Source organism: Melozone crissalis, unplaced genomic scaffold, assembly GCF_028551555.1.
Source record: "Melozone crissalis strain CALT ecotype California unplaced genomic scaffold, PUWL_Pcris_2 ptg000086l_1, whole genome shotgun sequence".
NCBI lineage: Eukaryota > Metazoa > Chordata > Aves > Passeriformes > Passerellidae > Melozone > Melozone crissalis.
Genome location: NW_026535863.1, coordinates 2,119,868 through 2,132,948, shown reverse-complemented (window position 1 = coordinate 2,132,948; position 13,081 = coordinate 2,119,868). Strand labels below are relative to the sequence as shown.

The window sequence follows — 13,081 nt, the reverse complement described above, 5'->3', positions numbered from 1 at the left end:
TGAATGGACCAGCAGCTTCCTGCCTTCAGCTCCAGCCAAAAGGAAAACCAAGGTGAAAGAAAAGCAATGGACAGGAAAGCAGAGGAGAGAAGGGCTCATGGACCAGCACCTACAAATGTGGCCTTCAGAGCAGCCTCAAAGATCTTCATGCACAACCTAAGCCCAGCAGGACCCAGGGTGAGGCATTCCCCAGCCCCTGGAGGCAGCAGAGGCGAGAATGTGCTGCTTCTGTGTCCCCAAGGAAAAGGGGACAATGCCAGGCTATCCTGACACCCTTGGCAGAAGTGCTTGGTTACAGGTGGGACTCAGGGAAATGACCCTCAGGACTCAGAGCTAGAAGAGCCCACCCTTTCCAAACAGCCTGGAGAGAAACAACATAAGGGGCACATCATGGATCACATCCAAAACCATGGATGGGCACAATAGAGGCCCCTGGATTCTCACAAGGGCTCCCCAGGCTGGATCCAGAGCTGCTGGGGACCTGGCACTGGCTCCAGGAGTGTCCCTTGGATGCCTGTGGTCCCCAAGAGCTGGTCACCCCCCTCCAAAGGCTGCTGAGCTCCTGTGGGTGTGACAGGAGGCAATGCCAAACCCCAGGGGACACGAGGAGAAATGAGGAGGCACATCCAGAGAGAGCCAGTGCCCAGCTCACCTCGGTACTGGGACAAGGAGGGAAGTCAGGGGTGGTTTCCTGAGAGCTAAACCAGGAGTGTGGTAGGACTGGATGTCCCACAGCTCCTCTGCTTGTCCCTCTAAAGGGACACCTAAAGAGAGGAGTGAGAGGAGATGGTCACCATGCCAGGGATTTTGGTTCAGCAGAGCATCCCACACGTCAGGAGAGCCCTCCTGACCCCCATCACACCAACCCCACCCAGACCCCACACAGGCTCACAGCCCCAAACCACTGCCACTTCTGGGGTCCTCCTGACACTCAGCACCATCCAACCCATGGAGCATCCCAGCTACTCCGTCCCATGGCTGTGACATCTCCAAAGAACTCCCAGCCACCATCCCTGTGCTGGTGGCAACAAAGATTCCAGGGATTCACCCTGCCCTGTCTCACACACCCCAACACCACAGCCAGCCCCACGCTGCTCCCTGCCAACCCTGGTCAGAATTTGGGGGCTTATTTGGGTGTGTCCACAGCTATAAAAACCTACAGGAGATACAACAACAACAACGATGGTGACAACAACAGCACCTTCTTGTGCTATGAACATTGATGATTAATTGTGCTCGTTGGAATAAGGCCATGACTCCTCCCGGCTAAAGGACAACAGACAGGGAGGGAAGAGCTCTGGGTGACAGGGAGAAGTGTGATTGGCTTCCCACCTGCTGCCAGGTCCTTGTTCCAACCATCAGCTGCTTAGAAAAGAGAGATTCTTTGCTTCGGATTTGAGCTGCACGAGAACAACTCTTGGAAAGGTATTGCAGCATCTCTTGCTCCTCTTCCCTTCCCTGGAGGTGAGTCCAGGGCTCCTGCCTTTCCACCGAGGGCTGCCAGAGGAGTCCTGCCCCTCCTGCCATCCCTTCTTCCCGACATCACCTCAGAAATGGCTGCTTTGCTTAACGATTTTAACAGGGGGGTTTCTTCTTCGTCTTAGTCACTAATTCATCTTCACCCTTAATAATTAATTTTCCCGTTGCCTGGACAGCCAGGTGCGCCCTCCTCTCCTGGTGGGGGCGGCGGGCAGGCCACCATCACAGCTCAGACTCGGGGGTGCTGGCCAGCAGGTACCCGCTGCCGTAGCGTCCGTTGGGCGCCGCGCTCATCTCCAGCGGGGAGCTGCTGCCGGGGCCCAGGTAGGAGCGGTGCGTGGGCATGGGCGACGGCGTCTCGCTGGGCACCTTGCTCAGGATGAAGCGCGTCTCGTCGTTGTCCTCCAGGTTGGAGATGTCCTTCATCATCCGGCCCTTCTTGTAGGTGACGGAGAGGGCGTTGGAGCCGTCCGACACCAGGTGGAACTGCCGGAGGATGAACACCAGGGGCAGGGGGAGGGAGGCCAGGATGATCAGGGAGATGAGGATGGCCATGGCCCACGTTGGGTAGAACAGGAACTTTTCAGCAGCCTGGAAGAGACAGATATCAACGTGTCAGGGCTGCTGCAGCGGTGATGCCCACCAGGTGTCACAGATATCTTTTATGGAAAATCCTTTCCTTAGGATTTTTCTCCTGAGAAGCTGGGAGGCCTCAGGAACAAAATGTAAACAATGGTTATCTGCTGCTGTGGAATGCAACAGGTGCATCTTTGATTAGTCTCATGCAGTTGTTTCTAATTAATGGCCAATCACAGTCAGCTGGCTCAGACTCTCTGTCTGAGCCACAAGCCTTTGTTATCATTCTTTCTTTTTCTACTCTTAGCTGGCCTTCTGATGAAATCCTTTATTCTATTCTTTTAGTATAGTTTTAATGTAATATATATCATAAAATAATAAATTAAGCCTTCTGAAACGTGGAGTCAGATCCTCGTCTCTTCCCTCATCCTCAGACCCCTGTGAACACGGTCACACACCAGGTACTGTAAGGACCTAAATGAGAGATGTGGGACTCCAGGCAGCTCTCCAAAATGCAGTTCATCCCATCCAAAACATTACAGCAGTCCAGGGGTGACAGAGCTGTGCCTACAGCTGTCAGCTCCAGCTGCAGGCAGGCCTGGAGACCCTTAGTTTAGCTTACAATGCACTATATACTTTTCTTTTGGTTGCAATGCATTATATACTTTTCTTTGCTGAGCATCTTCATACAGTAGAACCAATCTATACCTTAACTTTTATCTATAGCCTATCATAACTACTGTAATTACAATATTCATGTTACTGTTCTCCAATCACTCAAAGCTAGAAGTTGTTTTTCAGTTTTCTTGCAGTAGAAAATTCGGAGACCTTTTTTCTACTTGCAACATTTGCTGACTTGTTTGCCTGTGCTATCTTTCTGCTTGGTAAAAACATCTTCTTGTTTAAAGTAAGTTTATCCTTTGCTCTAAGCCAGAAAAACTCCTTCTAACTAACACACCTTTTGCCTCTTTGGTTATCCAGTGAGACTGGCTCAGCAATTCTTTTCTTCTCTATCAAAACTTCCTTCCATCTCTATCCCTTCATCAGACTGTACATTTAAAAATCTTTCTGCTAGGCACACATATCTGCGAGACTTTCTTGTCAAACTTTCATCCTTCCCAACAAGGTACAACATCTCTGAAACACCAGACAGCTCCTCCTGCCTCGTGCCAGACCCAGGGACACCACACAAAGGTGGGCTCAGGTTGAGGGGAAGGATCCTCACACAGGCACAGCGTGGAGCTGTGGGAGCCAACCAAAATCAACACAAGCTTCAGCCCATGGGCAGAGCTGGCTGGAGATAGCTGGGCAGCGTGAACAAACTGCTCCCAGAGGATGAACAGGGTGGGAATGTCACCCAAGGAGGAATGGGCAGAGCTGGGATGAGCAGAGTGCTCTGCAGCCCTGAGCTGCCCCTGCTGTGCTGGGGTGTCAGAACTCAGTGCATCCCTTTGGGTGTCCAGAGTTGTCAGGACCCCATCAGGGGGCTCGGAGACCCTGGCACACAGCCCAGAGCACCTGGGGATTTGATTTTGACCCCTGGAGCAAGTTACCAGCTTTGTATGAGGACCTGAAAGTCACAGAGGTTTAAATAGTATAATAATAAAATTATCACAGGGTGAAAATGTAGATTTTAAGATTTTTGGTATGGGGGTTATGGGGACAAGATGGAGGGACTTGGGTGTGTCCAGCCTTTCTTCTTCTTCTTCTTCTTGTTCTCCATTTTCTGCAGTGATGTTGGCACTTTGGGATTGGTTTAGAGTAGAAGTGCACTGTCTAACATAGGTGATAGGTATTGGGAATTAAGTGTAAATATGTTATATGTAGTTTGTAGTATAAAAGGACAACACAGAGTGCCTGTGGCTGCCCTGCTGAGCAGATCTCGGCTGGGCAGAAAGAAAATTTTATAGATAAGAATTAATAAACAACCTCAAGACTGAAAACTGAAGAGCTCTGACTCGTTCTTCAGGCACACTGGCTGAAACAGAGACACCCTGCACATCTCAGGGCTGCAATTAACAACCCAAAACCTGAGACTGGGGCAGGGTGGGGAAGGGGAGGGAGCTGTGCTCACCTCCTCTCTGATCCAGGCGCTGTATCCCGGGGGGCTCACTCCCAGCTGGATGATGCTGGCAGTCATGAGCACGGCCATGCAGATGGGGGACACGTACTTCCAGGCATAGTAGTAGAACTGGTAGGGCCTGAATCCCAGCATTTCCGTCAGCTCCTGCATGAACCTGACAAGGAAAAACATGGAATCATGACATCCTGTTGCAGCTTGAATTGCTGCTAGTGAAGTCCAGGGTAAAGGAGTAAAAAAGGCTTTTGCATAATATCCATTGTCGCAGACATCTTTTTACAAAAAATCCTTTCTTAGGATATTTCCTTCTGAGAAGCTGAGAGGCCTCAGAAACAAAATGTAAACAATGGTTATCTGCTGCTGTGGAATGCAACAGGTGCATCTGTGATTGGTCTCGTGTAGATATTTAGATTTAGTGACCAGTCATGGCAGAGCTGGCTCTCTCTCTCTGTCCGAGCCAGCTGCTTTTGTTATCATTCTTTTCCATTCTATTCTTAGCTAAGCTAGCCTTCTGAGATGAAACTTCTCCTTCTATTCTTTTTACCATAGTTATAATGTTATATATATATCATAAAATAATAAATCAAACCTTCTGAAATATAGAGTCAAATCCTCATCTCTTCCCTCGTCCAAAAACCCCTGTGACCACTGTCACAATCCACAGATGTTTAATTCAGCTGCGCAGTGAGATGTTCTCCTCTCTGACACACACTCCCCCAAGGTCCAGCTCTCTCCCCCAGGGGCCTCCCAGCTGACCTTGGGCTCCAGGCAGTATAAAGGTGAGACCCAATCAGGGAAAAGGGAGGGAGAGCCTCAGGAACACCTCTGTTCAGGCATAGGAACAGGGGAGGGAGCCAATGGGGTGTCACTTAGGAGAAGCCCCTCCAGGGCGTCCACAACATCCATCTCTAAGTGAGAAACAACCTCCCAGGAGCCCTGCTAATGCTCAAGGTACAGCCTGAAGAACCCAGCTGACCATCTCAGCATCCCTCAAGCCTGAAGAATTTGTGGAAAACTCCTCAGGACAAGACCATCTGAGTGTTATCCAGAGCTGCCTTTGCTTTGGACAACTTCTGAACAAGGAGAACTATGGGGAACAGCCTCCCCTTCCAGGAGGACCTGGAAACCTCAGAAAAATGGGTCATCACAAGCAACAGAGCATCACAACCAAGAGGAGAAACCCATGAGAAGGGGTTGTGTTACACCAGGGCAGGGCAGGAGGATCAAAGTGAACCAAACTCCTGCCTCTATAACTGCCCATGGAGCATTTGCTCCTGGAGAAAAAACCAAGAGGTGGAAGGAGGGTTTCTAGTCAGGAGTTACACCCCAGTTATCCCTTTTGCTGTAGAACTTCCTTACTTCTTGGTGCCGTAAATCCAGGCCACAGCGATGTTCTCCAGGATGACCACCACGGTGAGCGGCAGCGTGGCTGAGTAATCGTCAAACATGGTGACAAAGTAGTTTCCAGAACGCTGCACAAAGATCAGCCCCACCACGAAGGCGAAGATGCAGCAACCGACTGTGGGGAGCAAACAGCAGAGGGTCAGCAGAGCCTCCTGAGGGACACCAAGACCTCCAGAAGGTCCATTCCCTGCATGGGCATGGTCAGCAGAGGACTCTGAGGGACACCAGAACCTTCAGAAGGTCCATTCCTTGCATGGGCATGGCCAGCAGAGCCTCCTGAGGGACACCAAGACCTCCAGAAGGTCCATTCTCTGCATGGGCATGGCCCAGTTCACCCCCCACCATGTCCACCCTCTTCTGGGGTGACTTCTCAAGGCAACAGGGACCTCCCAGCCCTTCCCAAGGAGGTTGCAGGAGAAGAGGCCTCACCTGTGAACACTTCCTTGCGCACCTTGAAGGTGTCGATGATGGGCGTGGTGATGCCCGACATGGTCCCGATCATGCTCCCCAAGCCCAGGTTGATCAGCATCAGGAAGAACATGACAGACCAGAAGGGCGAGGCTGGGAAGTGGGTCATGGCTTCTGTGAAGGCAATGAAGGCCAGGCCAGTCCCTTGCACCGACTGTTGAGGTGGGGAGAGGATCAAAAGATGAGAAGAAGCTTGTCAGGGACACAGAGTTTGAGCCCCTCTCAGGTTTCCCTCATCAAACCCTCTTCAAGGAATGAAAAAACCCAGTCTGGTACTGGAGATGGGCTGGTGATGACCCTGCTCAACCTGTACTGGACAGAGCTTCTCCCACCCCAGGAGGACCCCTGTGTGCTGGGTAAAACAACATGGAATTGGATTCTCCATTCCTGGATGGTCTCTAAAAGCTGTTTTTCCATTCCAGATGCCCAGGATTGACACAGGGAGAGGCAATGGGGCGGGTGACCTGTCACAGATATCTTTTATGAAAAATCCTTTCCTTAGGATTTTTCCTCTTGAGAAGCTGAGAGGCCTCAGGAACAAAATGTAAACAATGATTATCTGCTGCTGTGGAATGCAACAGGTGCATCTGTGACTGGTCTCATGTGGTTGTTTCTAATTAATAGCCAATCACAGGCAACTGGCTTGGACAGAGACTCCAAGACACAAGCCTTTGTTATCATTATTTCTCATTCTATTCTTAGCTAGCCTTCTGATGAAATCCTTTCTTCTATTCTTTTATTATATTTCGTATTAGTAGCATTATTAATACTATATATTAGTAATAATACTATATATTAGTAATAATTAGCAATAATAGTAGTAGTAGTATTAATACTATATATTAGTATTAGTATTTAGTATTTTTAATGTAATTTATATCATAAAATAATAAATCAAGCCTGCTGAAACATGGAGTCAGATCCTCGTCACTTCCCTCAACCTGAGACCCCGTGAACACAGTGACCTGCTGGTCCCACCAGGAATGCCACCAGGTACCTTGTTGAGCTCATCCTCCAGCAGGCAGGCGTCCAGGCCCAGCTCTTTGAAGTGCCCCTCCTTCACCGTCATGATCACCCTGTACATCTCGTTGTAGTCCTTGGCAGTGAGGTGGGAGAAGTTCACGTGGGGTGGGATGAGGTCGTGGCTCAGCACATTGGTGTTCAGGTAGCCCAAGATCTTCTCAGCATTCCTAAGGGACAGCAGAACCTCTCAGGTGATGCAATGCACCTGAGACACGTTGGATTCACACCCAGCTGCAGATTGAGCCCATCTTGGGGCTGGATTTTAGCTTGGAGGAGCTGAATGTCAAAATCCCTCAGCTACAGAGGTGCATCCCTGCAAATCCAGCTCCTGACCATCAGGAACTTGGGCCCACCAAACCCCAGCATCATCCAGCTCCAGACCCACCACAGCTGGCATCAGCAAAGACCTGCCCACCCCAAACAGAGAAAAAGCAATTCTTACTCCACCACACATTTCTCATTCATGATGTTGGCCTTGAAGCCCAGCACAGCGAACACAACCAGGGTGGCCAGCACGGACGTGAAGAAGTTGATGAAGGAGACAAGGGTGGCATCGAAGTGGCAGTTGTTGTCCTGCTTGTTGTAGCTGGAGAAGGCAATGACCCCCCCAAAACCCAGGCCCAGGGCGAAGAAAACCTGCGTGGCTGCTTCACGCCATACCTGAGGGTCCAGCATCTTGTCCAGCTTGGAGGGAAGACAGAAGAAGGAGTTAGGTGGCCTGATGAACCATCCCAGAGCTACATTAAAAGGGCTGAGATGGTTTTGGGGCAGCTGTGGCTGCTTTGGTGGGGTGGTGGAAGGAAATGATCTCTATGGCTCCTTCCAACCCAAACCACTCTGTTATTCCATGATCTGCCATGTTCAGGTCTGGCTTTACCCAGCACTCAGAGGTCCTTCTCATTGCGGGAATCCATAAAATCAGAGGGGTTTGGGAAAGCTGAAAAAGGCCTCAGAGACAGCAGAACTGTGACTGGAGCTAAGCAGTAGCCATGAGGTTGGTCAGCAGAAAAATTACTTAAAAAGTAGAAAAGCAGGGACAGATAGAACAATCGTCTGTGTATTAACGCTTGTCCAGAATAAATCCCTAAGCTACAGAAAAGTATATCTAGCAAGATATTAGGAAGTTTGAAGCTTAATAATGCAGCTCTGTGCATTGTGTTTTAAAGCTTACAGGCAGGTATTGTATTTGAAATAAGCAAGCATTGTTTTAGCCAAAGGTACAAGTGCTTATAGTGGTGGATAGAACTACTGTCAATATATAGAATACAGATATAAATACTGTCAATGTGCTTTTGCTTTGTGTGATTGGGCAAAAAACTTATAAAGTGAATTGTAACATTGAGTTCTTTGTCTGCTGCCTGGGATGTGAGCTGCTGGCATCTTCCCATTGTCATAACCACGTAATGAGACTGATGCTGAAAAATAAAACAGCTCAAGGCAGTTCCACAGCAGTCCTGTCCCATTTGTGATTTGTACAGAGACCCCAGCCGGTGATACTCCTCATTCACACAGAGAGGGAAACTGAGGCACAGAGAGGTCAGGACAACACACACCACAAACCATATAAAACAATGACGTATTAGCAAACCAACCAGCATCATAATTGCCATCTTAACCACCATGTCCATCATCCTCTTTCCTATCTCCCCTATAATCCTTACCATTGTCTAAGGAATTTAGGATTACCTAAACTGAAGGCCTTCAAAACCTTAAACAAGAGTTAAACCCTCTTAGTTTCTGCTGTGGTCGCCCCCAGCCACGTTCTCCCTCTCCCAGGAGCCAGAGCTGCAGTCTGGAGACCTCCCAGCATCATTCATCAAGGAACTATAATTAATGTCTTCTAACAGCCTCGCCGGCTGAGCTGATTCATCTACATCTTCGCCTAATTAATTAATTAGCTGCTCAATTAATAAGTGCATACCACCAGCAGAGGTTTTTCTGCCAGCTAGCATCTCTCCATTAAATCTTTGTATTTATACATTCCCTTGGGCACCTCTGTGCCCCCCAGAAATATATTGGGGGGTACAGAGGTGCCCAAGGGAATGTATATAGAAATACATTAAAATTTTCAAATATTGATATTTGAAAATTTTAATAGAAGCAATAAATATAATATTGCATCTGGGTAGCTGAGGATGGAGTTTGTGAGGCTCAGGCTGTCCTGGCCCCATCCTGAATTTTGGGGGCCATTCCACATCCTGATGATCTATCGGGGTCCCCAAGTTTGGGGCTGGTACTTTGATTTTTGGGGTGGGGAGGAAATTAAGGGGAATAATAAGAGAATAAGGGAAAATAGGGCATGACCAGCCAGGAGGGAAAGTAGAACTTTGAACTCTCACCTTGGGTGTGAACATGTGCATGATCCCATCCACTGCCCCACGCAGCAGCAGCCCCCGCACCAAGAAGCAAACAAGCACCAGGTATGGGAAGAGGGAGCTGAAGTACATCACCTGGAGCAGGAGAGATGAACACACACAGAGCCTCAATTCCTGCCCCTGGGCCCAGCCACCCTCCCACCCAGCCCTGGAACAGCTCACAGGGGGGAGAAGGGAGCGTTTCCCTCCCCAGGATGGGCTGGATCCCCAGGGATGAACTGTGGGACCCCTCGGGCAGGATGGCGCAGGTGGCTGGGCAGTGGCCAGGCTGAAAGGGACCTGGGGGCACTGATGGACAGCAGCTGGACATGAGCAAGCAGTGCTCTGGTGGCCAAGGAGGCCAATGGCTCCTGGCCTGGATCAGGAATGGTGTGGCCAGCAGGAGCAGGGCAGGGATTCTTCACCTGTTCTTCCAGATTGCAAGGCAAGATGTTTTCCATTACCATCTGTATGGCAGATTACCTTTGTCAAGTGGGCAGTTTTCCTTCTCTCTCTCTGAGTGACCACAATCACTCCCCCCTGGGGAGGGGACATCTGCTGATAACAGCCATTGAATGTCCCTGCATGGCTGATAAGAACTACAGCATCCCACTGGGAGATGGGAGCCCAGAGGGAGGAGCCAAGCATTCCTACCCAGATATAATCTGGAGATTCTGGAACACCAGCACAGCTTCTCCACTGGATTGCCCAGAGGAACAGCAGCTGCCTCTTCTTCCACTGCATCTTCAGAGGCAGAGACTGCACCTTTCTCCAGGATCCCTGCTCCAGCAGAACCAGCCCTGACACTGCAGGAGGGCTGAGCCACAATTCCAATGGGACTGCTGCCAACACCCTGACCCACAGGCTGTCAGGTTGGGTTCTGACTCTGTCAGTGCTGTTTATCCTGGAGAAGAGGAGGCTCAGGGGTGACCCCATCACTCTCTACAGCTCCCTGACAGGAGAGTGCAGCCAGGGGGGGGTCAGGCTCTGCTCCCAGGAAAGACAAGAGGACACAGCCTCAAGCTGCACCAAGGGAGCTTTAGGTGGGCATTAGGAAGAAGATCTTCACAGAACAAGCGAATGGGCACCACAAGGGGCTGGCCAGGGAGCTGCTGGAGTCACCATCCCAGGAGGTGTTTAATGAAAGGCTGGATGTAGCTCTCAGTGCCATAGTCTGGTTGACAGGGTGGTGTTGGGTCACAGGTAGGACTTGATGACCTCAAAGGCCTTTTCCAACCAAAGTGATTCTGAGAAGTGCTGGAGCTCAGGGGGATTCTCTATGCTGGTGTGGCTGAGGCCTGGCTCCATGTATCAGTTGAACTAAGCCTCTTCCCTAAACCCTCTTTTGATCTTATTCTTGATCCTCCAGAGGTGACCCCAACTGTGGAGCGGGTGTGACCATCCCAGGGGACACAGCATTCCTCTGGAAATGGGACACAGGACAGTGTGTCCAGCAGGTTCCCACTCCCAGGACAGAGCCCAGCCAGGCTCAGGTGGCCACCAACACCCACCTTCCCTGAGGACTGGATGCCTTTGATCATGGCCAAGCCAACCAGGCTCCAGGCCACCAGCAGACACAGGGTCATCTTCCAGTTGAGCCCCCCGCTCTCAGAGATAGAGTTGGAGATGTCCAGGGTCTCCCGGTACCAGAAGTAGGTGGTGGCCGAGCTCCTCTCACATTCTGGCTCCACAACTGCAGGAGAGAGGCAGGAGAGCATGAGGGGAGAGGCATCCACTGTCTCCTGGGCTGATCAAATGTCAGAGACATCTTTTATGGAAAATCCTTTCCTTAGGATTTTTCCTCCTGAGAAGCTGGGAGGCCTCAGGAACAAAATGTAACCAATGGTTATCTGCTGCTGTGGGATGCAACAGGTGCATCTGTGATTAGTCTCATGTGGTTGTTTCTAATTAATGGCCAATCACAGTCAGCTGGATCGGAGAGAGTCTGAGCCACAAACGTTTATTATCATTCTTCTTTGCTATTCTATTCTTAGCTGGCCTTCTGATGAAATCCTTTCTTCTATTCTTTTAGTATAATTTTAGTGTAATATATATCATAAAGTAATAAATCAGCCTTCTGAAACACGGAGTCAGATCCTCATCTCTTCCCTCATCCTCACACCCTGTGAACACGGTCACACAGACCTGCTGGAGGCAGCCAGGGAAGGGAGACACCCCTGGAAACTGAGGGGCAGAAATTTATGGGGCTTATTCTTAGCAGGGAAAAGAAGAGACAGGACATAAAACTACTGCCAGGTGAAAATGAGATGTTAAATACGGGGAGAGACATTTTCATTTGCTATAAAACCTCTCAGAGAGTCCCAGGCTGATGCTCAGATGTTATAAAACCTCATTAGCTCCATCCATGTCTCAGTCAGGCAGTGGAGCAGCCCCTGCCTGATTCTCACTGCTTCCCTCCACAATCCTGGGTGAGATCCTGGCCTCAAGCACTGAGGCAGCCTGAAAATCCCATCAGTGGGGACTCTGGATGGCCAAACTGGCATCAAATCCCATCAGTGGGGATTCTGGATTGCCGAAGTGGCATCAAATCCCATTCTGGATACCCAAACTGGTATCAAATTCCATTCTGGATTCCCAAACCGGCATCAAATCCCATCAGTGGGGATTCGGGATTCTGGATTGCCAGAGTGTCATCAAATCCCATCAGTGGAGATTCTGGACTCCCAAACTGGTATCAAATCCCATCAGTGGAGATTCGGGACTTTGGATTCCTGAAGTGGCATCAAATCCCATCAGTGGGGATTCTGGATCGACAAATTGGAATCAAATCCCATTCTGGATTCCCAAACTGGCATCAAATCCCATCAGTGGGGTTTGTGGATTCCCAAACTGGTAACAAATCCCATGAGTGAGGATTCGGGATTCTGGATTGACAAACTGGCATCAAATCCCATCAGTGGGGATTCTGGATTGACAAACTGGCATCAAATCCCATCACTGGGGACAGAGAACACCAGAGACACTCATCCAACCCAAGGGGAAGCTCTTCACATGGTCAGTTGGACCAGAGAGGAACCTCTACCTGCTGTGGCCCCACGTTCTGCTGGGCTTGGTGACACGTCCCCCAGTGTCCCAGAGCCCCCCTTGCCTGATCCCTGCCCCCTCCCAGCCCATTCCCTGTGCCTCACCAGCCACCGAGCCATTCCTCACGATGGGGCACTCACTCCAGGGCAGGGGGTACTGGAAGGACTTGAAGAAGTAAAAGATGCTCCAGCCAATGATAACGTTGTAGTAGAGACCAACAAAAAAACAGACCTGGAAGGGAGGAAGGAGGGAGGAGAACACAGCATCAAACCACAGGGCAGTGAAATGTGCCCAGGGCATCTCTGGGGCTGCCGGGACCAGGGGTGGGAGCATTCCCACACCAGCCCGTGTCACAGACAACTTTTATGATAAATCCTTTCCTTAGGATTTTTCCTCCTGAGAAGGTGGGAGGCCTCAGGAACAAAATGTAAACAATGGTTATGTGCTGCTGTGGAATGCAACAGGTGCATCTGTGATTGGTCTCATGTGGTTGTTTCTAATTAATGGCCAATCACAGTCAGCTGGCTCGGACTCTCTGTCTGAGCCACAAGCCTTTGTTATCATTCCATTCTATTCTTAGCTTAGCTAGCCTTCTGATGAAACCTTTTCTTCTATTCTTTTAGTATAGTTTTAATGTAATATATATAATAAA

At 49.8% G+C, this 13,081-nt stretch overlaps 1 protein-coding gene across 1 annotated transcript in view; it reads right to left on the bottom strand.

The window, feature by feature from the left end:
- Positions 1-549: 549 nt before the first annotated feature.
- SLC6A17 (solute carrier family 6 member 17) overlaps positions 550-13,081 on the bottom strand; it is a 28,703-nt gene continuing 16,171 nt past the window's right edge. The window contains exons 4-12 of the mRNA XM_054290830.1: positions 12,534-12,660; positions 10,896-11,077; positions 9,370-9,480; positions 7,473-7,714; positions 7,005-7,197; positions 5,969-6,161; positions 5,495-5,654; positions 4,130-4,292; positions 550-2,070 (exon numbers count right to left, since the gene is read on the bottom strand). Of these exons, the coding sequence (XP_054146805.1) occupies positions 1,702-2,070; positions 4,130-4,292; positions 5,495-5,654; positions 5,969-6,161; positions 7,005-7,197; positions 7,473-7,714; positions 9,370-9,480; positions 10,896-11,077; positions 12,534-12,660 (1,740 nt within the window). The 3' untranslated portion in view covers positions 550-1,701. The remainder of the gene's footprint in view (positions 2,071-4,129; positions 4,293-5,494; positions 5,655-5,968; positions 6,162-7,004; positions 7,198-7,472; positions 7,715-9,369; positions 9,481-10,895; positions 11,078-12,533; positions 12,661-13,081) is intronic.